The sequence below is a fragment of the Oncorhynchus keta genome, chromosome 2 (genome assembly GCF_023373465.1).
Source record: "Oncorhynchus keta strain PuntledgeMale-10-30-2019 chromosome 2, Oket_V2, whole genome shotgun sequence".
NCBI lineage: Eukaryota > Metazoa > Chordata > Actinopteri > Salmoniformes > Salmonidae > Oncorhynchus > Oncorhynchus keta.
Genome location: NC_068422.1, coordinates 39,284,476 through 39,311,724, shown reverse-complemented (window position 1 = coordinate 39,311,724; position 27,249 = coordinate 39,284,476). Strand labels below are relative to the sequence as shown.

At 43.7% G+C, this 27,249-nt stretch overlaps 2 protein-coding genes across 3 annotated transcripts in view; one reads left to right on the top strand and one right to left on the bottom strand.

Annotated features, from left to right (window-relative positions):
* LOC118400241 (neuroendocrine convertase 2-like) overlaps positions 1-5,299 on the top strand; it is a 67,234-nt gene extending 61,935 nt beyond the window's left edge. Inside the window, exons 11-12 of the mRNA XM_035796905.2 lie at positions 1,365-1,592; positions 4,122-5,299. Of these exons, the coding sequence (XP_035652798.2) occupies positions 1,365-1,592; positions 4,122-4,608 (715 nt within the window). The 3' untranslated portion in view covers positions 4,609-5,299. The remainder of the gene's footprint in view (positions 1-1,364; positions 1,593-4,121) is intronic.
* Positions 5,300-6,173: 874 nt separating this feature from the next.
* On the bottom strand, positions 6,174-17,418 carry LOC118400231 (filensin-like). Of its 2 annotated transcripts, none has more exons than XM_035796884.2 (8): positions 16,527-17,418; positions 16,058-16,118; positions 15,509-15,604; positions 13,787-13,879; positions 13,202-13,315; positions 11,502-11,722; positions 7,945-8,036; positions 6,174-7,635 (listed from the first exon to the last, which is right to left on the bottom strand). In XM_035796884.2, the coding sequence occupies exons 1-8, from the start codon at positions 16,895-16,897 to the stop codon at positions 6,728-6,730; spliced, it is 1,956 nt and encodes a 651-aa protein (XP_035652777.1). In that variant the 5' UTR covers positions 16,898-17,418; the 3' UTR covers positions 6,174-6,727. The 2 variants fall into 2 exon arrangements, with proteins under 2 accessions (XP_035652777.1, XP_035652787.1); XM_035796894.2 differs by having other exon boundaries at positions 13,202-13,309.
* Positions 17,419-27,249: the final 9,831 nt, after the last annotated feature.

Below are 27,249 nucleotides of genomic sequence, written 5' to 3'. Positions count from 1 at the left end.
AGGATGATTTATTTTAGCTTTTATTTCTTCCATCACATTCCCAGTGGGTCAGATGTTTACATACACTCAATTAGTATTTCTCTTTAAATTGTTTAACTTGGGTCAAACGTTCCGGGTTGCCTTCCACAAGCTTCCCACAATAATTTGAGTGAAATTTGGCCCATTCCTCCTGACAGAGCTGGTGTAACTGAGTCAGGTTTGTAGGCCTCCTTGCTCACACACACTTTTTAAGTTCTGCCCACAAATTGTCTATAGGTATGAGTTCATGGCTTTGTGATGGACACTCCAATTACTTGACTTTGTTGTCCTTAAGCCATTTTGCCACAACTTTGGAAGTATGCTTGGGGTCACTGTCCATTTGGAAGACCCATTTGCGACCAAGCTTTAACTTCCTGACTGATGTCTTGAGCTGTTTCTTCAATATATCCACATAATCTTCCTCCCTCGTGATGTCATCTATTTTGTGAATAGCACCATTCCCTCCTGCAGCAAAGCACCCCCACAGCATGATGCTGCCACCCCCGTGCTTCACGGTTGGGATGGTGTGGTTCAGCTTGCAAGCATCCCCCTTTTCCCCCAAAACATAACAATGGTCATTATGGCCAAACAGTTCTATTTTTGTTTCATCAGACCAGAGGACATTTCTCCAAAAAGTACGACCTTTGTCCCCATGTGCAAACTGTAGTCTGGCTTTTTTATGGAGGTTTTGCTGAGCAGCCTTTCAGGTTATGTCAATATAGAACCCATTTTACTGTGGATATATATACTTTTGTACCTGTTTACTCCAGCATCTTCACAAGGTCCTTTGCTGTTGTTCTGGGATTGATTTGCACTTTTTGCACCAAAGTTCATTCATCTCTAGGAGACAGAACCTAAACGACTTGCCAAAACTTTGTTAACATGAAATGTGTGGAGTGGTTGAAAAATTATTTATCATGACTCCAACCTAAGTGAATGTAAACTCCCGACTTCATTTGTATATGAAACATAGGAAAATCTAGTTTTTGATTGCCTTCGTCCTTTAACTGCCTGATCTATCACCTGTATACACCTGATACACACATCTCCCGAGTGCGCTCCCAAGTGGTGCAGTGCTCTAAGGCACTGCATTTCAGTGCTAAAGGTATCACTACAGACCTTGGTTCAATTCCAGGCTGTATCACAACCGGCCATGATTGGGAGTCCCATAGGACGGCGCACAATTGGCCCAGTGACGTCCGGGTTAGTGTTTGACCGGGCTAGGCCGTCATTGTAAATAAGAATTTATTCTTAACTGACTGCCTAGTTAAATAAAGGTTCAATAAAATAAATAAAAATCTAACTCTGTCTTGTCTCTCCCCCTCACCTCTTCATCCCCTCTGCAGTCCTAACCTGACATGGAGGGACATGCAGCACTTGTCCGTGCTGACCTCCAAGAGAAACCAGCTACATGACGAGGTGCACCAGTGGCGGAGGAACGGCGTGGGCCTGGAATTCAACCACCTGTTTGGTTACGGTGTGCTGGACGCTGGCGGCATGGTCAAGATGGCCAAGGAGTGGAAGACTGTCCCCGAGCGTTTTCACTGCGTGGCTGGATCATTGCAGGATGTCCAGTAAGTGACCGGGCACTGTACAGACAATACATTACCGACCTGGCTGAAAATAGGATTAGTACTAAGATGTACAGTCATCGCCAAAAGTTTTGAGAATGACACACATATTCATTTTCACAAAGTCTGCTGCCTCAGTGTCTTTAGATACGTGTCAAAGGCTTTTATTGACAATTACATGAAGTTGATGCAAAGAGACAATATTTGCAGTGTTGACCCTTCTTTTTCAAGACTTCTACAATCTGCTCTGGTATGCTGTCAATTAACTTCTGGGCCACATCCTGACTGATGGCAGCCCATTATTGCATAATCAATGCTTGGAGTTTGTCAGAATTTGTGGGGTTTTGTTTTTCCACCCACCTCTTGTGGATTGACCACAAGATCCCAATGGGATTAAGGTCTGGGGAGTTTCCTGGCCATGGACCCAAAATATCGATGTTTTGTTCCCCGAGCCACTTAGTTATCACAGTTACCTTATGGCAAGGTGCTCCATCATGCTGGAAAAGGCATTGTTCGTCACCAAACTGTTCCTGGATGGTTGGGAGAAGTTGCTCTCGGAGGATGTGTTGGTACCATTCTTTATTCATGGCTGTGTTCTTAGGCAAAATTGTGAGTGAGCCTACTTCCTTGGCTGAGAAGCAACCCCACACATGAATGGTCTCAGGATGCTTTATTGTTGGCATGACACAGGACTGATGTCAGTGCTCACCTTGTCTTCTCCCGACAAGCTTTTTTCCGGATGCCCCAAACAATCAGAAAGGGGATTCATCAGAGAAAATCACTTTACCCCAGTCCTCAGCAGTCCAATCCCTATACCTTTTGCAGAATATCCATCTGTCCCTGATATTTATAGTGGCTTCTTTGCTGCCCTTCTTGACACCAGGCCATCCTCCAAAAGTCTTCGCCTCACTGTGCATACAGATGCACTCACACCTGCCTGCTTCAAGATGTTCAAACGTTCATAGATGACCAGCAGGGTCAAATAATAATCACAGTGGTTGTAGAGGGCGTACCATGTCAGTACCTCAGGTGTAAATGTCAGTTGGCTTAGAGAGAGAGAGAGAGAGAGAGAGAGAGAGAGAGAGAGAGAGAGAGAGAGAGATTGAAACTGGAGGGGGATCATACTTAAATTCACACAGGACACCAGAAAGAATAGGATAATTACACCAAATATAACAGACTGACCCTAGTCCCCCCGCCATAGACTATTGCAGCATAGATACACCACTAGAGGGATATCAACAGACCACCAACTTACTACGCTGAGCACTGATGAGGGGCAATTAGGCCTGGCTCACAGTCAGCTTTCCAATTCATCCCAAAGGTGCTTGATGGGGTTGATGTCAGGGCTCTGTGCAGGCCAGGCAAGTTCTTCCAAACAATTCTCGCCAAACCATTTTTGTATGGACCTCGCTTTGTGCACTGGGCAATTGTCATACTGAAACGGGAAAGTACCTTCCCCAAACTGTTGCGACAATGTTGGAAGCACAGAATTGTCTTCAATGTCATTGCATGCTGTAGCGTTAATATTTCCCTCCACCAAACTTTAGAGTTGGCACTATGCTTTGGGGCAGGTAAAATTCTCCTGGAGTCTGCCAAAGCCAGATTCGTCCATCGGACTGCCACATGGTAAAGTGTGATTCATCACACCAGAGAAAATAAAAATGTGAGAAATTATGCCACCTCACATCAAGAAACTGTTTCAAAGGAGAGACATGCATGAAATTAACACCGTGATCATCATATTCACTGTCGGAAAAGGTTTTTACAACGGAAAAATATTTATTTTGCAGGAAAAAGTTAATACAATTGCATATTTTATGATGATGAAATGCTTTATTTTTATTTATCAAGTGAATCTCATTCTCCAATAATGAATGCCAGCTAAGATAGGGGTAGGTAACATTTTCTAGTCTAAGCCTAACCAAAAGCCCACTTCGGTTTCCTAGAATAATTTCATGGCAAACCAAGCATGGTTTCTATAGTTGTTGGGTTTCTGTGGGGGAGCAGGATTTGAGGCAGCACTAGTGCTCAGTCAGGTCTGCTGGGTCCATGCTAAGTAGGTCAGGTAATAGAAGGAGCTGTGAGTGCAGAGGTCTAGACAGACTGGGCTATGGTAAATACTCCACACCCGCAGGCTGAATCTCAGATTTAATTAGATACAGGGGACACCTGTGGTCTCAAGGAGCTAACCAGAATACTGATTATGTTATTATTTCTCTCTCTCTGTCCTTCTGTTTCTTCCTCTCTCAAATCTCTCTTCCTTAATACATTTTTGTATTCCCGTTTCTCTATATCTTTCTGTCATGTTTTCCTTTCTCCATCTCCCTGTATTTTTGTCATTCTCTGACCCTTCCTTTCCCACCTTTCATCTTCTGTCTCCCTTTCAAGTCTTCTCCATCCCTCTGTCCATCTCTCTCCCCCTGTTGTCCCTTTTCATTATCCTCCCTTTATCACCTTTTGTTCCTTTGTCACACTTGACTCTTCTTTTGCCTTCACCTTCCTAATCCCCCCTCCCATCTTTCCCTTCAGTAAGATCCAATCGGGTGGCAAGCTGATCCTGACCATCTCCACTGACTCCTGCCAGGGGAAGGACAACTTTGTCCGCTACCTGGAGCACGTTCAGGCTGTGGTCACAGTCAATGGTAGTCGCCGTGGCGACCTCAACATCAACATGACCTCCCCCATGGGCACCAAGTCCATCCTGCTGAGCAGCCGGCCCCGGGACGACGACGCCAAGGTGGGCTTTGACAAGTGGCCCTTTATGACCACACACACCTGGGGAGAGGACCCCCGCGGGACCTGGGTCCTGGAGGTGGGCTTCCAGGGAGACCAGCCACAGAGAGGGGCCCTGAAGGAGTGGACCCTCATGCTCCATGGAACACAAAGTGCCCCTTACATAGACCAGATAGTGCGCGACTACCAGTCCAAACTAGCCATGTCAAAAAAGGAGGAGCTGGAGGAAGAGCTGGACGAGGCAGTGGAGAGGAGTCTGAAAAGTCTGCTGAGTAAAAACTAGCTGACGTAGCTAACTAAACACCGTCTGGTCAGGTCTGCATGCCGGGCCGGTCTCGCTCTCTACTTCTCTCCTATCTTTCTCTCACTTCTCCTCTCTTTCTTTCTCACACTTTCCACTTCTCTCACTTTCTCTGCCCCTTCTCGCTTTATCTTGCCCTCTCTCACACCTTCTCTCCCGACTCCCTTTCTCTCCTCTCTCATTTTCTTTCTTTCACCTTTTTCTCTGCTTTTAGTTTTTCTGTGTTTATATTAGCCATCTACTTCCAATGAATGTTTCTTGTAATCCGATGATGATGATAAAAGTGTAACCTTAAAGTAATCTGTTCTATAGAGAAAACAAAAAGATCTTATCTGGCTTTCGGTCTTTTTTTTATTTTTTACACATGACAAAAATGTATATAAACATAATGCATCCCACTATATGGTGTTCTTGCTTTCCCCCACACCTCCACCTCTGGTGAACCAACTGTTGTACAGTTTGTGCCTGTAAATTATTTTCAGTGTCATTCTACTTAAAGTTTAATATCTTGCAAACAGAGGAGTGATACTTCCGTCCGTTTCTATTCTTGTGACGAGCAACTGTTTCTATATAAACAAGACAAGGATCGTGTGATTTATTTTGCAGCCTGTGGTCCTCAAAGCATATTGCAGAATAACCTTTGCGTATACTATAATAAATCTATTCAGCTGTTTGTTAAAGCACCTCAGTGATTTGCACCACTCTGCAATGCACATGCAAGGTAGCAGAAATGTCTTGTCATTTGAATGAGGAAGAGAAAGATAGGAACTGGAAGATAGGTGGCTCTGTATTCCAATTTCACTTTCTAAGGTAAGTCAATGTTCAATGCCAGACAATTGAAGTCTATGCTGTAATGGGAAGCACTTATCTGTTCACTCAAGAGCACAAAGCACAGGGACATTTACATCACACACTGGGTGTGAGATCCGGACCGGGAATACAGTATAAAACAGCATCGTCTTCTGCCACTCTCTGTAGCTCTTACTTTTGTTATTCTGTCACACACACACACACACACACACGTTTTCTGGCTCTCTCTTTCTCTCTCTCTCTTGTCTGTCCCTCTAAGGGAAAGTGGATTGTGCAGAGTTAAGAGGTCGCTGTCTGCTCCTCCAGTTCATCTCAATGAAAAATGGATGACTCTCCTTCAGTAACTGCACCTATCACTCCGTGCTGAGAGACACCCAATGTTTACTAAACACTGCACTAGCTCAGTCTAGTTTCCTCACTATGACACAATTAATATACCTCCAGTATGCAAGTCAAACAGGGTGATCAGTTAAAAACTAGGCATCCATCACCTCTACCATCATTATAAAGTAAGTCAATAATGCTTTAACTTCATACGAAAAGTAAAAATCTGAAACATCCGCTGTTATTATTCAAAGAATATAATATGAATAATTTAATATCTCTTTGGCACATTTCAATGGATTGAAATGAGATGATATGAAGTATCGGGGCATTCATTTGTAATGGAACAAAGCTATGAGTGTGTCATAAGAGTGGTGCTAATGTCCAAACACAGAGACAGTAGAGCTTTACGCTTTTAAAGCTTGATTCTTTTTTATTATTAAAGCAATTTTATACACAGAAAGTCTGTGTTGAGGGCAGTCGATGGCATCCAATTGAACAAATGAGCTCTTGGGTTTGGGGGCAGCTTTGGTTTGGAAGGGTGGCAAACATCCATGAGGGCAGTAGCATGTCATCAATTTATAAAAATGTTAGAGGTTTTTTCACACATCAAGCCATGTTTACTCTACTTTGGGGGTTGAGATGACAAGGGGGCTTGTAGTTTTGATGTTCGTACTTCTTGTTTTCAGACATTAAATGTGTAAGGTTACGGCGTAGGTAGAAAACGACAATAGCAGCATTATGGAACCAGCTAACACTTGCTGAACGCAAAGCCAGAAAGCGTGAGCGAATAGAGGAGCAGTATCAGGAAGAACTCTCTTTAAGGTTGGTTTCATATAGGGTGGGAACAATGTCTTTAGAATGTGTCTTCAGCAGAGTCACACAATGGCTCAGTGTTTGTTCTTATTGGCATAAGGTGAGGCAAAACTTGTGAGATATTTTGGCAAAGGTCGACCTTATCTCAGACTCAGTTCTTCTTTTTGCTGGTCTTCTCGATCATGGTCTCCACCACCATGGCTGTCTCCTCATAGCCCTTGGTCTTGCGGTCATTGGAGAACCTTTCCACTGACTCCACCATCTCCACCTTCTCGTAGCTCATGGAGTCAGGGGGCATGCTGCTAGCGCCACGGGGGGAGGGCATGGGAGGAGGGCCCCTGCGGTGACTGTCGTCTTTACCCCCCTTGGGTCCGGAGGGATTGCTGGGGCCTTTGGGGGCAGGGTTGGGCTGTGGGGGGGGAGTAGGGTTCTTCGGCCTAGGCTCGGGGTCTCCGCCCCTAGATTTCCCCTTCCCACCACCTTTTCCTCCCTTATCGTCTCCTTTCCCCCCCTCTCCGTCAGAGGGCTGGGTGGGGGTAAGGGGACCAGGGGGTGGCATGGGCTGAGGAGGGTTGGGGGAGGGGGTGTAAGGCCCGAATGGGTCATAAGGGGAGACCATGCCATTGCGGATGGTGACAAAGACGTGTCCGGCGGAGGGGCTGGAGGTGTAGAAGTGAGGGTGGGGGTAGCTGCCATCGCCTGTCACCAGCACATAGCGCCCCTTGGTGTAAAAGTCAGCAATTGGCTCTGGCTTCTTGTACTTCCTCATTCGATCCCTGACAATGTTACAAAGCGTGTCGAAGGCTTTGCTGATCTGAGCCCCGTCTGGCACATCCTGGGGCGTGTACAGGGACCTCTGCTCCTCCCTCTTCACCTCGCCTTCCTCCCCTGCCACCCCTCGCTTCTCGTCCTCCATGTGTTCGGCTCCACCGACTCTCTCCTCCTGGCCACTGTCCATCACATCTTTGGGGCTGATCTCCTTCTTCTTCAGGACCTTCTTGTTCAAGTTCTTCTGGCGAGGCTTGACACTGGTGATGTCCTGGATGGCTTGCGTGATGTCTGGAGACAACAAAACAACACAATACGCTCACATTCTAAATACATTATCCAAGGAGGATAGTACCCCTATGGGACCATGATCATCCTTATCTGCCATGAATAGACCCCAGGAGGATCCATTGTGCTTTCTGTTCTATGGTCTTTGTATCTGAGTGGGTAGGATACACATCACTGTGTGGCTGTATACATTAGGGTTCTAGCTAGTGTGGTTATAGCCAATGATGACGACGGGGTGTTATGTGTCTGCTCTGTATGTATGGAGACTATCTGTGTGAAGCAGCTGTGGAATGAGACATGGCATGTCCTCACCTCTGCCCCTGCTCGACACAGTGGGTGTGTGGGTGTAGCGGTAATTGGTGGTGAACAAGGTAATGGGAGTCCCAATTATCGCTGAATTCAACCTGTGGAAGAGAATGATGAAGAAATGTTAGTTACCACCACAGCAAGTGATAGTGTATTTTTATGTGTTAGTAATAAACATTATACAAATGTTTTATTGAACCTTTTATTTTACTAGGCTAGTCAGTTAAGAACAAATTCTTCTTTACAATGATGGCCTACCCCGGCCAAACCCTAACCCGCACGCCGCTGGGCCAATTGCGCGCCACCCTATGGGGCTCCCAATCGAACCAGGGTCTGTAGTGAATCCTCCAGCACTGAGATGCAGTGCATTAGACCGCTGCGCTGCTCGGAAACGCCCAAATTGAAAGCTGACTGCGATACAGGTCTGATTGCCCAACATCGGTGCCTGACCTCACTAATGCTCTTGTGGCTGAATGGAAGCAACTCCCTGCAGCAATGTTCCAACATCTAGTGGAAAGCCTTCACAGAAGAGTGGAGGTTTGTTATAGGGGGAGCAACTCTATATTAATGCCCATGATTTTGGAATGAGATGTTTGACGAGCAGGTGTCCACATACTTTGGTCATGTACATCGGTGTATCTGTATTCCCAGTGGTGAAATCTATAGATTAGGGCCAAATGAATTTATTTCGATTGACCGATTTCCTTATATGATCTGTAACCCAGTAAAATATTTGAAATTGTTGAATGTCACATTCTTATTTTTTGTTCAGTGTAATTTAAAAAAAGACTAATGAATTTATCTTAGAATACACATTACTACTATTATTTGTATTATTATTATGGGGTGACAGGTAGCCTAGTGGTTAGAGCATTGGACTAGTAATCAGAAGGTAGTAAGTAACCAGAAGCTCGAATCCCCGAGCTAACAAGGTAAAAATCTGTTGTTCTGCCCCTGAACAAGGCAGTTAACCCACTGTTACTCAGCTGTCATTGTAAATAAGAATTTGTTCTTAACTGACTTGCCTAGTTAAATAAAAAATGGATCCCAAAGGGTTGAAGTCAGGGCTATGTGCAGACCAGTCAAGTTCTTCCAAACCAATCTCGACAAACCATTTCTGTATGAACTTCGCTTTGTGCACAGGGCATTGTCATGCTGAAACAGGAAAGGGCCTTCCCCAAACTGTTGCTACAAAGTTGGAAGCACAGAATCATCTAGAATGTCATTGTATGCTGTAGTGTTAAGATGTCCCTTCAATGGAAGTAAGGGCCCTGCCCCAAATCATTAAAAACAGCCCCAGACCATTATTCCTCTTCCACCATACTTTACAGTTTGCACTATGCATTGGGGCAGGTAGCGTTCTCCTGGCATCCGCCAAACCCAGATTCATCAGTCGGACTGCCAGATGGTGAAGCATGATTCATCACTTCAGAGAATACGTTTCCACTGCTTCAGAGTCCAATGGCAGCAAGCTTTACACAACTCCAGCCGACGCTTGGCATTACGCATAGGGATCTTAGGCTTGTGTGCGGCTGCTCGGCCATGCAAAGCCATTTCATGAGGCTCCTGACAAACAGTTATTTTGCTGACGTTGTTTCCAGAGCCAGATTCAAACTCAGTAATGAGTGTTGCAACCGAGGACAGGCGACTTTTAGGCGCTACCCGCTTCAGCACTCGGCGGTCCCGTTCTGTGAGCTTGTGGCCTACCTTTTCGCGGCTGAGCCACTGTTGCTCCTAGGTGTTTCCACTTCACAATAACAGCATGTACAGTTGACTGGTGCAGCTCTTGCAGGGCAGAAATTTGACGAACTGACTTGTTGGAAAGGTGGCATCTTATGACGGTGCCACGTTGAACATCTGTGCTCTTCAGTAAGGCCATTCTACTGCCAATGTTTGTCTATGGAGATTGCATGGCGGTGTGCTCGATGTTCTACACCTGTCAGCAACGGGTGTGGCTGAAATAACTGAATCCATATACTTTTGCATATGTAGTGTATGCATCTGTTGGTCACAAGTACCTTAAAAAAAAGGTAGGGGCGTTGATCATGCAATGCGACACATCTCCTTCGCATAGAGTTGATCAGGCTGTTAATTGTGGCCTGTGGAATGTTGTCGAACTCATCTTCAATCGCTGTGCGAACTTGCTAGATATTGGTGGGAACTGGAACATGCTGTCGTATACATCGATCCAGAGCATCCCAAACATACTCAATGGGTGACATGTCTGTTGAGTATTCAGGCCATGGAAGAAATGTGACATTTTCACCTTCCAGGAATTATGTACAGATCCTTGCAACATGGGGCCATGCTTTACCATGCTGAAACATGAGGGCGAATGAATGGCACGACAATGGGCCTCAGGATCTCATCATTGTATCTCTGTGCATTCAAATTGCCATGGATAAAATGCAATTGTGTTCGCTTATGAGTGCCAAAACCATAACCCCACCGCCAACATTAACAACATTAACATCAGCAAACCGCTCGCTCACACAACGTTATACATGCTGTCTGTCATCTGCCTGGTACAGTTGAAACCGGGATTCGTCCATGAAGAGCACACTTCTCCAGCGTGCCAGAGGACATCAAAGGTGAGCATTTGCTCACTGAAGTCAGTTACGACGCAAAACTGCAGTCAGGTCAAGACCCTGGTGAGGACTACAATGCAGATGTGCTTCCCTGAGAAGGTTTCTGACAGTTTGTGCAGAAATTATTTAGTTGTGTAAAACCACAGTTTCAGCTGTCTGGGTGGCAAGTCTCAGACGATCCCACAGGTGGAGAAACCGTATATGAAGGTCCTGGGCTGGCGTTGTTACATGTGGTCTGTGGTTGTGAGCCCTGTTGGACGTACTGCCAAATTCTCTAAAACAAAGTTGGAGGTGGCTACTGGTAGAGAAATTAACATTTAATTATTTGGCAACCGATCTGGTGGACAGTCCTGTAGTCAGCATGCCAAAACTTGACACATCTGTGGCATTGTGTTGTGTGACAAAACTGCACATTTTAGAGTGGCCTTTTATTGTCCCCAGCACAAAATGCACCTGTGTAATTATCATGCTGTTTAATCAGCTTCTTGATATGCCACACCTGTCAGGTGGATGGATTAGTTTTGCAATGGAGAAATTACAATTGACAGGGATGTAAACACATTTGTGCGCAAAATCTGAGAGAAATACGCTTTCTGTGCATATGGAACATTTCTAGGATCTTTTATTTCAGCTCATGAAACATGGGAGTGTTTATATTTTTGTGCAGTATACTTTTAGATTTTTGCATTGAGAGACTGAAAAGAAAACATGTTAATACAGTAAACAAAAGAAAGATTTGGCAATATTAAAGGGAATTAAATAGTACATAAAAAATAAATAACACTGAAGAGATATTCAACCATTATCAAACAAATCTGAGGTCGAAAACACACAAATATAATATCTCAAATTGCCGCCATGTGTCTGATACAGTATAGTCTACTACTGGTTTTCCAAGAGCCAACACGTTGAAGTGCTGCCTATATCCAGTAGCAGCAGGACACTGGTCACTGTGTGTTGTGGTTAGAAAATTACCTGTTGTCCTCGTTCTCGATGATCCTTTTGTACCTCTCCAGCTCATTCTCCAGTGAGGTCTGGTACATGGCCAGGTGGCGGCACTCATTTGTGTATTTGTCCAGGGATCTCTCGGCTTCCTCGATGTCCTTCCTCAGAGACTCAATCTGCTCGTTGTACAGCTGGATCTCATCGTCATAGCCCTCCTGGGTGCTCATGATGGAACTCTCCAACACTGACGTCTGACACAGACAGGCAGACGGATGGACGGAGAGATACTGTAAACTGCTTCTTTAAAAGAAACTGAATGCATTTCATATTTCCATTAAGAGTTAAGCTAATGACAACCAAACTTAAAGGGATAGTTCACCCAAATTACAAAATGTCATATTGGTGTCCTTACCCTCTAAAGCATCTATGTTCAAGATGTGACAGCACTCCATGCATTGGTTAGGTTTCTCTGGCACTGTTTCCAAATGCTAACGTTTTAGCATTTGTGGCACAAATCCCATTCAAGTAATGTCCAGATCATCCGAAAGTCTCTACAATTGATTGTGAAGGTCACCAAAGTTCATTAAATATCATTAGTTTGATTAATAGCATTTGGTAACAGTGCCACCCACTGCCAGGGAAACTAAACCAAAGCATACCTTGTATATCAGAGTTGGGTGAACAAACATTTCTTGCCTAATTCAGATTATGTATTTGTGTGGTCCTTTGTAGCTCAGTTGGGATAGTATGGACTTGTATTGCCAAGGTAGTGTGTTCGATTCCTGGGACCACCCATACGTAAAATTGTCTGCTAAATGGCATTTATTTATGCAATCTTTGTCCTTCATGGATCTGAATATGACTGAACTTCAGTTGGTGGATTACTGTGGTCACTGAGCTACCTCATGTTCCAGGTGCCTGGCTATACAAAGACAGAATAAATCAGAACTTTTGTCAAGAGAAACTCATGACTACTGTACTCTTTGAGGATGTTGTGGTGACAGCTGTAGTACTGCAAAGGTGTTCAACCCACATATTGAATATTTCATGGCAACCTATCTCGGATTGAAAATGGAATTGAGTCTTTAGAGGAATATATGGAGAAAAACATTAGGTAAAATATTCAGATTTCTTGCAACAATTATATTCAAACATTTTAAAATAAAACGTATTTCAGTTATAGAACACAATTTGAAAACATTTTTTTCTAGGGAACACAGACAGCTATGAGGTACAAGCTACAGAAAATGAACAAAGTGAAAAGCATAATTGCAGAGTAAAGCTGAGGTAGAAAAAATATGTAGGGACAGAATGAAACTCATTTGAAGGGATGTTCATCTAAAATATTATTCAATTGATTCACAACTTTTGAGAAAATAAACATGGACTTTGATGTTTGTCTTATTTTTTTTACTAATATTAGTTTTCTAAGAAATACACCTGTATTTTCCTACTTCTCTGTAGCTTTTATCACCTTTACTCACTAATCTGAAGGTGATGACTGGCACCTACTGGCACCCCTTTGAAACTACAACCAATTTACAGTATGTACTGTACTCAATGGGTACATCTCAACTTTCTACCTCAAGTAAAGCGGCTACCTCATCTCCCTTCCTCACTAATATGCATAGGGGGGTAGGGCTTATGGTTTGATTTGGAGTGGGACAATTTCAAACAATTGAGCTTGAGATGCTTCCTAAATTGTCATAGTGACAGAGACAGGGACCTACCTCGTACTGCAGATGCTGCTTCTGTGCTTGGAGCTGACAGAGGGCGCTCTTATACTCCTCCAGCTGACTCTGCAGGGCTGGAACTCTCCTCTGGGCCAGCTGCTTCTCCTGCTCCTTCACACAGAGGGAGGACATACCAGTTATAATACACACTGATCACACAGAGGCAAGACAGGCCTGTTATATTAAATGCTAAATGGCATATATATATATATATATATATATATATATATATATATTATATTTACTTGCAACTTCAAAGACAGACAAGCAAGCAGCTTACAGACTAACTGACTGCATCTTTCTGCTGAGACACAACGTGAGCTGGGATTACCTGTCATAACACACAGAAGCTTATTATAAAATGCAGTCACACTTCACAGAAAGCTCAGTACACCTCAACACATTGGAACACATTCGAAAGCATCACAACACATTTTCCAGTCATGGACACACGGTTATCCACAAAGTTCTGCACACGTAGCTGATTTCAAGGCCCTATTGTTATCTGGTCTGACACCTCTGGTCTGACTCAGCTGGTTCCCCTGGAAACAGACAAATGCATGTGACAGGGGGAGACCTTACCTCAGAGGTGCCCACAGCCATATTTGGCACCAGGTGTATCGTCTGGTTGATCTGGTGCAGGATATTCACGTAGGTCTGGATCTCTGACAGGTTCTACGGGGGGAGGAGAAATTTCCCAAGAAATGATTAGACCTTGGACTCCACATACACAGCGCACACAACTCTGAGGAAAATAATGAGAAATGTCATATAGGGTGGGTGTATTTAACAAGGTTGCAAGTATAGTACACAATATCTTTGTACTCTAATCACCCACCCTATTATTTTACCAGTGACAGAATTGGTCAAATTAAGATCCTACATTTGTAAGTTGTAATACGGGATGCTATGCACACTGTATCTGTATCATTTGCAATAAATCTGATGGAAACGTATAAATGTACAGTATAAAGGCAGAATGAGTTTGTAATAGATTGCAGGTGATTTGTACAGTGCATTCGGAAAGTATTCAGACCCCTTGACTTTTTCTACATTTTATTACGTTACAGCCTTATTCTAAAGGAATTCAATTTCATCCTGTTTCCATTGATCATCTTTGAGATGTTCCTGCAACTTGATTGGAGTCCAGCTGTGGTCAAATCAATTGATTGGGCATGATTTGTAAAGACACACACCTGTCTATATAAGGTCCTACAGTTCACAGTGCATGTCAGGGCCAAAACAGCCATGAGACCGAAGGAATTGTCCGTAGAACTCCGAGAGGATTGTGTTGAGGCACATATCTGGGGAAGGGTACAAAAACAGTTCTGCAGCATTGAAGGTCCCCAAGAACACAGTGGCCTCCATTATCATTCTTAAATGGAAGAAGTTTGGAACCACCAAGTCTCTTCCTAGAGCTGACCACCCGGCCAAACTGAACAATCAGGGGAGAAGGACCTTGATCAGAGAGATGACCAAGAACCTGATGTTCACTCTGACAGGGCTCCAGCGTTCTTCTGTGGAGATGGGAGAACCTTCCAGAATGACAACAATCTCTGCAGCACTCCACCAATCAGGCCTTTATGGTAGAGTGGCCAGAAGAAAGACACTTCTCCGTAAAAAGCAAATGACAGCCGGCTTGTAGTTTGCCAAAAGGCACCTAAAGATTCTCAGACCATGAGAAACAATATTCTCTGGTCTGATGAAACCACAAATAAACTCTTTGGCCTGAATGCCAAGCGTCACATCTGGAGTGAAGGTTCCCCTTTCAACAGGACAACAATCCTAAGCAGACAGCCAAGACCACCCAGGAGTGGCTTCGGGACAAGTCTTTAAATGTCCTTGAGTGGCCAAGCCAGAGCCCAAACTTGAACTCGATCAAACATCACTGGAGAGACCTGAAAAAAGCTGTGCAGCGACGCTCCCCATCTAACGTGATAGCGCTTGAGAGGATCTGCAGAGAAGAATGGGAGAAACTCTCCAAATACAGGTGTGTTAAGCTTGTAGCGTCATACCCAAGAAGACTCAAGCCTGTAATCGCTGCCAAAGGTGCTTCAACAAAGTACTGCGTAAAGGTTCTGAATACTTATGTAAATGTGATTTAGCATTTTCTTATTTTTTATATATTTCCAAACATTTCCAAAAAATGGTTTTTGCTTTGTCATTATGGGGTATTGGGTGCAGATTGATTAGTTTTTTTTTTTAAATATCAATTTTAGAATAAGGCTGTAACATAACAAAATGTGGACAAAGTCAAGTGGTCTGAATACTTTCCGAATGCACTGTATGCTGTACACCTCTTACCTTTCTGTGTCTGTCTTTGGTGGAGTCGATGTCATCCTGAAGGAACTGAGTCTGGATCTGAAACTCCAGGTTCCTGAGCAGGTTATGGTCAGCCTCCTAGGAAAGGAGAATAAAGGGGAAAAGGATGAGTGGCGAGGAGAGAAGAAGAGAAAAAAACGAGAGAAGGGAAGAGATGAAGATGGAAGAAAAGGAGAGAAGAAAGAGAAGTCAATAGGTCCATATATCGACTCCAATTCTCATAAAGCCTCAAACAGTATGACAATGCTGATATTGTTGAACTGAACACCACACAAAGCCTTTTTCTTCACTAGTACATTCCTCCATTAAATCCAAAGCCTCTAAGATCAATAGAAGCTATTTTAATTCAGTTACATCACCACACTCACTGTATTGTCCTGATCTCATAAGCTTTGTCTCTCAGACCAAAAAGTCCTACCAGGGATGCAGTTACACAATTTAATTATGATTCTGACACCCTGGACAAAGCTTGTAGATTATTAACCAGACAGATTATATAATACATATTTTTTTTGTGCCAAACACACATACCCTGTTGAGTTGTTCCAATGTACCCCGCAGCTGTTCTTGATACTCACACTCATTTCTGTATCTATGGAGGACAAAACACAAATCACAAAACATACATTCAGGAATTCCACAATGATGTGTGACCTACCTTTTATTGATCTTTAATTTGAACACGTTTGTGTGTTGAGCACATTGATTTTCATCTATAGGGCTATTCTGACTTTACAATGTCTGTATTGATTAACTCGTCATTGCCCTTAATCAACCTGGCTCTCATTGAGAGCACTTGCAATGGCTGTTGATTCCCTTTTTTCAGAACACAACCACCTGTGCAGCATTCATCTAAATCCTGTCTGTGCATGAACAGAGAGTGGCCCATACACACTTTCCTTCTCTCTGATCCACACATCAGTTTAAAAAAAACACATATCCCTACTGACGCACACACAAACACACGCACTAACACTTTCATAAGCAAGCACATACTTACTTGTTGGTGAACTCGTCCAGCATGCGGCATGCGTCCTTCAGCTGGCGCTCAAGTTTGGCACGGTCGGCAGAGAGCTCGCAGATGCGCCTCCGGTTCAGGCCAATCTGTTCAGTAAAGGCCTCCTCAAGCCCACTGGCCTCTTCCATCCGCTGCAGCGTCTCTAGCTGCTTGCGGAACACGGAATTGCGCTGCTCCAGCACGCGTGCCCGATTAATATAGCGGGCGAAGCGGCTGTTTAGCTCCTGCAGGCTCTCCCAGCCCTGGATGGCTGAGGTGCCTGCGGATGCATCAGGGCCGTAGGGCTCTTCGAAGACATCAGAACGCTCATACTTCTCCTTGCGCACCTCGCGCCGGTAACTGGTCTTGTACATGGTGGTTGTTGTCGCTATCCCGCTGCCTCGGTTGATGTTATCCCCGGAGTGCGTTCTTCCCTGCGGCACCTTTAGTGTGTGAAAACTCAGGTGCTCACCCTCGGCTGTCTCATTCTAGACTAAAGGTTGCCTGGCCCTGGGCGCCTGCGAAATAGACCCCCACAAATCTCACGCTGGCCTGTTCCCACGCAAGCCTCACGCGTGGGACCTTCCAGAGTTTGTTAGCCTTTGTGGCTGACGTTACAAACGCTCTGCCAATGATGACCAAGCCAAAAAAAATAAAAACAAACAAAAGGCAAGCGAGGGAGAATACTGCTGTGTCAAATATACCATTATAAGGAGACCCTTTGTTTCCAATCAACCGTTTTTCTAGGTCTTTGTTTGGGGGAATTTTCGAACATGGCCTTGATTTACCACATGACAAAGTGGAAATAGCATGCTGTGCAGTTTGTTACAGGCCATATACAGTTACTAATGTGCCAAATGTAGGCTAGTAAACTCCAGAGAATAGTGTGTTCTCCTTATTGTAGCCTACATAGGAAAGATCATATGGATGGTTGAAACAGGATATAGTTTCAGTGATGGCTGGCCGATTAGGTCACAATTGGTCAACAACAAAAAAAGTGTAAAACTTGTGTAAATATACAGTACCAGTCAAAACTTTAGACACACCTACTCATTCAAGGGTTTTTCTTTATTTTGACTATTTTCTACATTTTAGAATTATAGTAAAGACATCAAAACTATGAAATAACAAACATGGAATCATGTAGTAACCAAAAAAGTGTTAAACAAATCAAAATATATTTTGATTATTCAAAGTAGCCTCCCTTTGCCTTAATGACAGTGTTGCACACTCTTGGCATTCTCTCAACCAGCTTCACCTGTAATGATTTTCCAACAGTCTTGAAGGAGTTCTCACATAGTCTGAGCACTTTTTGGCTGCTTTTATTTCACTCTGCAGTCCAACTCATCCCAAACCATGTCAATTGGGTTGAGGTCGTGTGATTGTGGAGGCCAGGTCATCTGATGCAGCACTCCATCACTCTCTTTTTTGGTCAAATAGCCCTTACACAGCCTGGAGGTGTGTTGGGTAATTGTCCTGTTGAAAAACAAATGATAGTCCCACTACGCGCAAACCAGATGGGATGGCGTATCGCTGCAGAATGCTGTGGTAGCCATGATGGTAAAGTGTGCCTTGAATTCTAAATAAATCACTGACAGTGTCACCAGAAAAGCACCATCACACCTCCTCCGCCATGCTTCATGGTGGGAACCACACATGCCGAGATCATCCATTCACCAACTCTGAGTCTCAACAAAGACACAGCGGTTGAAAACTCATCAGACCAAACGACAGATTTCCCCGGACTAATGTCCATTAATTGTGTTTCTTGGCCCAAGCAAGTCTCTTCTTGTTATTGGTGTCCTTTAGTAATGGTTTCTTTGCACTAATTTGACCATGAAGGCCTGATTCACGCAGTCTCCTCTAAACAGTTGATGTTGAGATGTGTCTGTTACTTGAACTCTGTGAAGCATTTATTTGGGCTGCAATCTGAGGTGTAGTTAACTCTAATGGACTTCTTCCTCGCAGCAGAGGTAACTCTGGGTCTTCCTTTCCTGTTTCTCTGCTTATTTGAGCTGTTCTTGCCATAATATGGACTTGGTCTTTTACCAAATAGGGCTATCTTCTGTATACCACCTCTACCTTGTCACAACACAACTGATTGGCTCAAACGCGCTAAGAAGGAAATACATTTCACGATTTAACTTTTAACAAGTCACACCTGTTAATTGAAATGCATTCCAGGTGACTACCTCATTGTCATATATCGGAATTTTACATATACCAAAGCCGAATAAATTTAAACTCAGTTTCTCACAATTCTTGACATTTAATCCTAGTAAAAATTACCTGTCTTAGGTCAGTTAGGATCACCACTTTATTTTAAGAATTTGAAATGTCAGAATAATAGTAGAGAGAATTATTTATTTCAGCTTGTATGTCTTCCATCAAATTCCCAGTGGGTCAGAAGTTTAGATACACTCAATAAGTATTTTGTAGCTTTGCCTTTAAATTGTTTAACTTGGGTCAAACATTTTGGGTAGCCTTCCACAAGCTTCCCACAATTAGCTGAGTGAATTTTAGCCCATTCCTCCTGACAGAGCTGGTGTAACTGAGTCAGATTTGTAGGCCTCCTTGCTCACACACGCTTTTTCAGTTCTGCCCACAAATTTTCTATGGGATTGAGGGCAGGGCTTTGTGATGGCCACTCCAATACCTTGCCTTGTTGTCCTTAAACCTTTGTTGGGAAAGGTGGGACGCTAGCGCCCCATTCCGACAACATCCGGTGAAATTACAGTGCGCAAAATTCAAAATACAAAAATCGTAATATTAAACATTCATGAAAATACAATTGCCATACATCATTTAAAAGCTTAACTTCTTGTTAATCCAGCCGCTTCATCAGATTTCAAAAAAAGGTTTTACGGCAAAAGCATACCATGTGATAATCTGAGGACAGCACCCAGCATACAAAAGCATTTAAAAAAATCCAAACCAGCAGAGGTGTCACAAGTCAGAAATAGCAATAAAATAAATCACTTACCTTTGAAGATCTTCCTCTGTTTGCAATCGCAAGGGTCCCAGTTACACAACAAATGGTTGTTTTCTTCGAAAAAGTCCTTATATCCCCAAAAAGTCAGTTTGGTTGGCACGCTTGATTCAGTAATCCACCTGTTCCACTCGTTCAAAGTGCATACAATGGAATCCCAAAAGTTACCAAACAAGTCCAAAAACATTTATAACAATCCCTAGGTACCCTAATATGTAAATAAATGATACAATTTAAGAGGGAGAATAGTGTGTTCAATACCGGAGATAAATAACGAAATGCGCGCCCTCACCTATGCGCCACAAGACAACAGACAAAATTAGAGCCGCCTTGACAAACTACAAATTCTAGCTCATCTTTCAAAAAACAAGTCTGAAACACTTTCTAAATACTGTTGACATCTAGTGGAAGCCATAGGAACTGCAATCTGGGAGGATTTCCTTTGAATTTCCCATAAATAATTATTTTCAATGGGTGGTGACCTAAAAAAAAATAAATCGAGGTGAATTTTCCTCGGATTTTCACCTGCAGTATCAGTTCTGTTACACTCACATACATGATTTAAACAGTTCTTGAAACCTCTGAGTGTTTTCTATCCAATATTACCAATTATATGCATATCCTAGTGTCTGGGCCTGAGTAACAGGCAGTTTACTTTGGGCATGTCAGTCATCCGAACGTCCAAATACTTACCCCTCGCCCTAAGAAGTTTTAAGCCATTTTGCCACAACTTTGGAAGTATGCTTGGGGCCATTGTCCATTTGGAAGACCCATTTGTGACTAAGATTTAACTTCCTTACTGATGTCTTGATGTTGCTTCAATATATCCACGTAATTTTCCTACCTCATGATGCCATCTATTTTGTGAAGTGCACCAGTCCCTCCTGCACCAAAGCACCCGCACAACATGATGCTGTCACCCCTGTGCTTCATGGTTGGGATGGTGTTCTTCGGCTTGCAAGCATCCCCCTTTTCCCTCCAAACATAACAATGGTCATCATGGCCAAACAGTTCTATTTTTGTTTAATCAAATCAGGGGATATTTCTCCAAAAAGTACGATCTTTCTCCCCATATGGAGTTTTGAACCGTAGTAGTCTGGCTTTTTTTGGAGCAGTGGCTTCTTCCTTGCTGAGCGGCCTTTCAGGTTATGTGCATATAAGACTTGTTTTACTGTGGATATAGATAATTTTGCTGTTTCCTCCAGCATCTTCACAAGGTCCTTTGCTGTTGTTCTGGGATTGATTTGCACCAAAGTACGTTCATCTCTAGGAGCAGAATGCGTCTCCTTCCTGAGCGGTATGATGGCTGCATGGTCCAATGGTGTTTATACTTGCATACTATTGTTTGTACAGATGAAAGTGGTACCCTCAGTCGTACCAAGGATGAACCAGACTAGTGGAGGTCAACAATGTTTTTTTCAGAGGTCTTGGCTGATTTCTTTTGATTTTCCCATGACGTCAATCAAAGAGGCACTGAGTTTGAAGGTAGGTCTTGAAATACATCCACAGATACACATCCAATTGCCTCAAATGATGTCATTTTTCCTATCAGAAGCTTCTAAAGCCATGACATAATTTTCTGGAATTTTCAAGCTGTTTAACTCTGAACCTGCGGAATGGGGCATGTTTGTTTACTATTTGGGAAAAACCATCATGAAATAATTTCGAGGCAGTTTCCACATCAGGGATAAGCCCAATCTTGCTCCAGTCAAAATAAAACAAATCATGAAGGAAAGCCTGCTCATTAAAACACCCCCTCTCAATCAGAAAGATATCTGGCTCCCAGGTGTCTTTTATATAATAATAATAATAATATAGGTAACGAGCTGAGATTAGGAGCACACTCTTAAAGGGAGTGCTCCTAATCTCAGCTTGTTACCTGTATAAAAGACACATGTCCACAGAAGTGATCAATCAGATTCCAAACTCTCCACCATGGCCAAGACCAAAGAGCTCTCCAAGGATGTCAGGGACAAGATTGTAGACCTACACAAGGCTGGAATGGGCTACAAGACCATCGCCAAGCAGCTTGGTGAGAAGGGGACAACAGTTGGTGCGATTATTCGCAAATGTAAAAAAACACAAAAGAACTGTCAATCTCCCTTGGACTGGGGCTCCATGTAAGATCTCACCTTGTGGAGTTGCAATTATCATGAGAACGGTGAGGAATCAGCACAGAACTACACGGGAGGTTCTTGTGATCTCAAGGCAGCTGGGACCACAGTCACCAAAAAAAACAATTGGTAACACACTACGCCGTGAAGTACTGAAATCCTGCAGCGCCCGCAAGGTCCCCCTACTCACGAAAACATATATATATACCCGTCTGAAGTTTGCCATTGAACATCTGAATGATTCAGAGGACAACTGGGTGAAAGTGTTGTGGTCAGATGAGACATTTGGTCTGGAGCTCTTTGGCATCAACTCAACTCGCCGTGTTTGGAGGAGGAGGATTGCTGCCTATGACCCCAAGAACATCATCCCCACCGTCAAACATGGAGCTGGAAACATTATGCTTCAGGGGTGTTTTTCTGCTAAGGGGACAGGACAATTTCACCGCATCAAAGGGACGATGGACGGGGCCATGTACCGTCAAATCTTGGGTGAGAACCTCCTTCCCTCAGCCAGGGCATTGAAAATGGGTCGTGGATGGGTATTCCAGCATGACAATGACCCAAAACACACAGCAACAGCAGCAAAGGAGTGGCTCAAGAAGAAGCACATTATGGTCGAATACTGAATATAAATCAGCGTCAATTCTGAATATAAGATCAGCGTCAACTCACCATCAGTACGACCAAGAATATGATTTTCGCGACGCGGATCCTGTGTCCTGCCTTTCAACCAGGACAACGGAATGGATCCCAGCCGGCGAACCCCCAAAAAAAGAACTCCGTAAAAGAGGGAAACGAGGCGGTCTTCCGGTTAGACTCCGGAGACGGGCACATCGTGCACCACTCCCTAGCATTCTTCTCGCCAATGTCCAGTCTCTTGACAACAAGGTTGATGAAATCCGAGCAAGGGTAGCATTCCAGAGGGACATCAGAGACTGTAACGTTCTTTGCTTCACAGAAACATCGCTCACTGGAGAGACGCTATCGGAGGCGGTGCAGCCAGCGGGTTTCTCCACGCATCGTGCCGACAGAAACAAACATCTTTCTGGTAAGAAGAGGGGCGGGGGCGTATGCCTTATGGCTAACAAGACGTGGTGTGATCAAAGAAACATACAGGAACTCAAATCCTTCTGTTCACCTGATTTAGAATTCCTCACAATCAAATGTCGACCGCATTAACTACCAAGAGAATTCTCTTTGATTATAATCACAGCCGTATATATTCCCCCCCAAGCAGACACATCGATGGCTCTGAACGAACTTTATTTGACTCTTTGCAAACTGGAATCCATACATCCTGAGGCTGCATTCATTGTAGCTGGGGATTTTAACAAGGCTAATCTGAAAACAAGACTCCCTAAATTGTATCAGCATATCGATTGCGCAACCAGGGCTGGAAAAACATTGGATCATTATTACTCTAACTTCCGCGACGCATACAAGGCCCTGCCCCGCCTTCCTTTCGGAAAAGCTGACCACGACCCATTTTGATGATCCCTGCCTACAGACAGAAACTAAAACAAGAAGCTCCCACGCTGAGGTCTGTCCAACCCTGGTCCGACCAAGCTGATTCCACACTCCAAGACTGCTTCCATCACGTGGACTGGGATATGTTTCGTATTGCGTCAGATAACAACATTGACGAATACGCTGATTCGGTGTGCGAGTTCATTAGAACGTGCGTTGAAGATGTTGTTCCCATAGCAACGATTAAAACATTCCCTAACCAGAAACCGTGGATTGATGGCAGCATTCGTGTGAAACTGAAAGCGCGAACCACTGCTTTTAATCAGGGCAAGGTGACTGGTAACATGACCGAATACAAACAGTGCAGCTATTCCCTCCGCAAGGCTATCAAAACAAGCTAAGCGTCAGTATAGAGACAAAGTAGAATCTCAATTCAACGGCTCAGACACAAGAGGTATGTGGCAGGGTCTACAGTCAATCACAGACTACAAGAAGAAAACCAGCCCAGTCACGGACCAGGATGTCTTGCTCCCAGGCAGACTAAATAACTTTTTTGCCCGCTTTGAGGACAAAACAGTGCCACTGACATGGCCTGCAACAAAAACATGCGGACTCTCCTTCACTGCAGCGGAGGTTAGTAAAACATTTAACCTGTTACTCCTACCCCCTACTTTTTCGAACATTCTGTTAAAAATTGCGCAACATTTCAGCGACCTGCTGCTCATGCCAGGAATATACTATATGCATATGATTAGTATGTGTGGATAGAAAACACTCAGACGTTTATAAAACTGGTTAAATAACGGCTGCGACTATAACAGAACGTGCGTTTCATCAAAAAGTGCAGGAAAATCTGATCACTGAAAATTGAAAAATATATCCATGCGCGACTTGAACCCATTGATAAAGGTGAACCACATTTAATGGGGCTGAGGTTGCAATACCTACAGCTTCCACACGATGTCTAGAGTCTTGTCATTTGCCTACTATTTGTTTCTTGGTCAAATAGACGCAAGGCAGCGCAGTTCTTCCGGTCTCCGACCGGATATTTTGGTTGAGATTTGCCCGGACATTATTTCCAGAAGGACAGCTAAAGAATATACATCGCCTCGTGTTGCTTTAATTCAATACCCTGCATGTGTATTTTAATGAACGTTTGAGTTTTAACTAGTACTATTAGCATTTAGCCTAACGCATTTGCATTTCCAGATGTCTAGATGGGACGCCTGCGTGTCAGATAGGAGCAAGAGGTTAAACGTGTTAACCCTCGCAAGGCTGCAGGCCCAGACGGCATCCCCAGCCGCGCCCTCAGAGCATGCGCAGACCAGCTGGCCGGTGTGTTTACGGACATATTCAATCAATCCCTATACCAGACTGCTGTTCCCACATGCTTCAAGAGGGCCACCATTGTTCCTGTTCCCACGAAAGCCAAGGTAACTGAGCTAAACGACTACCGCCCCGTAGCACTCACTGCCCTAACCCATCTGGACAAGAGGAATACCTATGTGAGAATGCTGTTCATCGACTACAGCACGGCATTCAACACCATAGTACCCTCCAAGCTCGTCATCAAGCTCGAGACCCTGGGTCTCGACCCCGCCCTGTGCAAATGGGTACTGGACTTCCTGACGGGCCGCCCCCAGGTGGTGAGGGTAGGCAACAACATCCCCACCCCGCTGATCCTCAACACTGGGGCCCCACAAGGATGCGTTCTGAGCCCTCTCCTGTACTCCCTGTTCACCCACGACTGCGTGGCCACGCACGCCTCCAACTCAATCATCAAGTTTGCAGACGACACAACAGTGGTAGGCTTGAATATCAACAACGACGAGACGACCTACAGGGAGGAGGTGAGGGCCCTCGGAGTGTGGTGTCAGGAAAATAACCTCACACTCAACGTCGACAAAACTAAGGAGATGATTGTGGACTTCAGGAAACAGCAGAGGGAACACCCCCCTATCCACATCGATGGAACAGTAGTGGAGAGGGTAGTAAGTTTTAAGTTCCTCGGCATACACATCACAGACAAGCTGAATTCACACAGACAGCATCGTGAAGAAGGCGCAGCAGCGCCTCTTCAACATCAGGAGGATGAAGAAATTCGGCTTGTCACCAAAAGCACTCACAAACTTCTACAGATGCACAATCGAGATCATCCTGGCGGGCTGTATCACCGCCTGGTACGGCAACTGCTCTGCCCACAACCGTAAGGCTCTCCAGAGGGTAGTGAGGTCTGCACAACGCATCACCGGGGGCAAACTACCTGCCCTCCAGGACACCTACACCACCCGATGTTACAGGAAGGCCATAAAGATCATCAAGGACATCAACCACCCGAGCCACTACCTGTTCACCCCGCTATCATCCAGAAGGCGAGGTCAGTACAGGTGCATCAAAGCTGGGACCGAGAGACTGAAAAACAGCTTCTATCTCAAGGCCATCAGACTGTTAAACAGCCACCACTAACATTGAGTGGCTGCTGCCAACACACTGACACTGACTCAACTCCAGCCACTTTAATAATGGGAATTGATGGGAAATGATGTAAAATATATCACTAGCCACTTTAAACAATGCTACCTAATATAATGTTACATACCCTACATTATTCATCTCATATGCATACGTATATACTGTATATATATATATATATATATATACTGATATAGAGTATCATCGACTGCATCCTTATGTAATACATGTATCACTAGCCACTTTAACTATGCCACTGTTTACATACTCATCTCATATGTATATACTGTACTCGATACCATCTACTGTATCTTGCCTATGCTGCTCTGTACCATCACTCACTCATCTTTATGTACATATTCTTTATCCCCTTACACTGTGTATGAGACAGTAGTTTTGGAATTGTTAGTTAGATTACTTGTTGGTTATTACTGCATTGTTGGAACAAGAAGCACAAGCATTTCGCTACACTCGCATTAACATCTGCTAACCATGTGTATGTGACAAATACAATTTGATTTGATTTGATTTGATTTGACTTGGAGAAGATCGCTCCTGAGATGTGAGCAAACCTGGTGGCCAACTACAAGAAATGTCTGACCTCTGATTGTCAACAAGGGTTTTGCCACCAAGTACTAAGTCATGTTTTGCAGAGGGGTCTAATACATATTTCCCTAAAATGCAAATCAATTTATAACATTTTTACATGCGTTTTTCTGGATTTTTTTGTTGTTATTCTGTCGCTCACTGTTCAAATAAACCTACCATTCAAATTATAGACGGATCATTTCTTTGTCAGTGGGCATACGTACAAAATCAGCAGGGGATCAAATACTTTTTCCGCTCACTGTATATAGCCACACCCCCACTTTTCTTAACAAAAGCCAGGGAAAATGCAGCGCGGCAAATTCAAATAAAATTATATAAAAATCTAACTTTCATTAAATCACTCATGTAAGATACTAAATTAAAGCTACACTCGTTGTGAATCCAGCCAACATGTCAGATTCTAAAAAGGCTTTTCGGTGAAAGCATAAGAAGCTATTATCTGATGATAGCACAACAGTAAACAAAGAGGGTAGCACATTTCAACCCTGCGGCGCTACACAAAACGCAGAAATAAAATATAAAACATGCCTTACCTTTGACGAGCTTCTTTTTTTGGCACTCCAATATGTCCCATAAACATCACAATTGGTCCTTTTGTTCGATTAATTCCATCCATATATATCCAAAATGTCCATTTATTTTGGCGCATTTGATCCAGAAAAAAACAGCTTCCAAATTGTGCAATGTCACTACAAAATATCTCAAAAGTTTCCTGTAAACTTTACCAAAACATTTCAAACTACTTTTGTAATACAACTTTAGGTATTTTCAAACGTTAATAATCGATCAAATTGAAGACGGGTCTATCTGTTTTCAATAGAGGATGGGAGGAAACTAACGCTACATTTCAAGTCTTGAGCAACTCTCAACAGTGTTACCCATTTCCTAGATGGCCGTACTTCTTCATTGCACAAAGGAATAACCTCAACCAAATTCCAAAGACTGGTGACATCCAGTGGAAGCGGTAGGAACTTAAAACAAGTACCTAAGAAATATTGTTTTCCCAATGAGAAAAAACTGAACAGACAGAGACCTCAAAAAAACAATTTCTGAACGGTTTGTCCTCTGAGTTCTG

Excerpts from the sequence above, each read along its gene's own strand:
- LOC118400231 (XM_035796884.2), bottom strand. The coding sequence starts at position 16,897 with ATGTACAAGACCAGTTACCGGCGCGAGGTGCGCAAGGAGAAGTATGAG. Across the intron at positions 15,605-16,057 it reads CATTGGAACAACTCAACAGG|GAGGCTGACCATAACCTGCT; the intron begins GTATGTGTGTTT and ends CTCCTTTCCTAG. Across the intron at positions 8,037-11,501 it reads ATCGAGAACGAGGACAACAG|GTTGAATTCAGCGATAATTG; the intron begins GTAATTTTCTAA and ends TCTCTTCCACAG.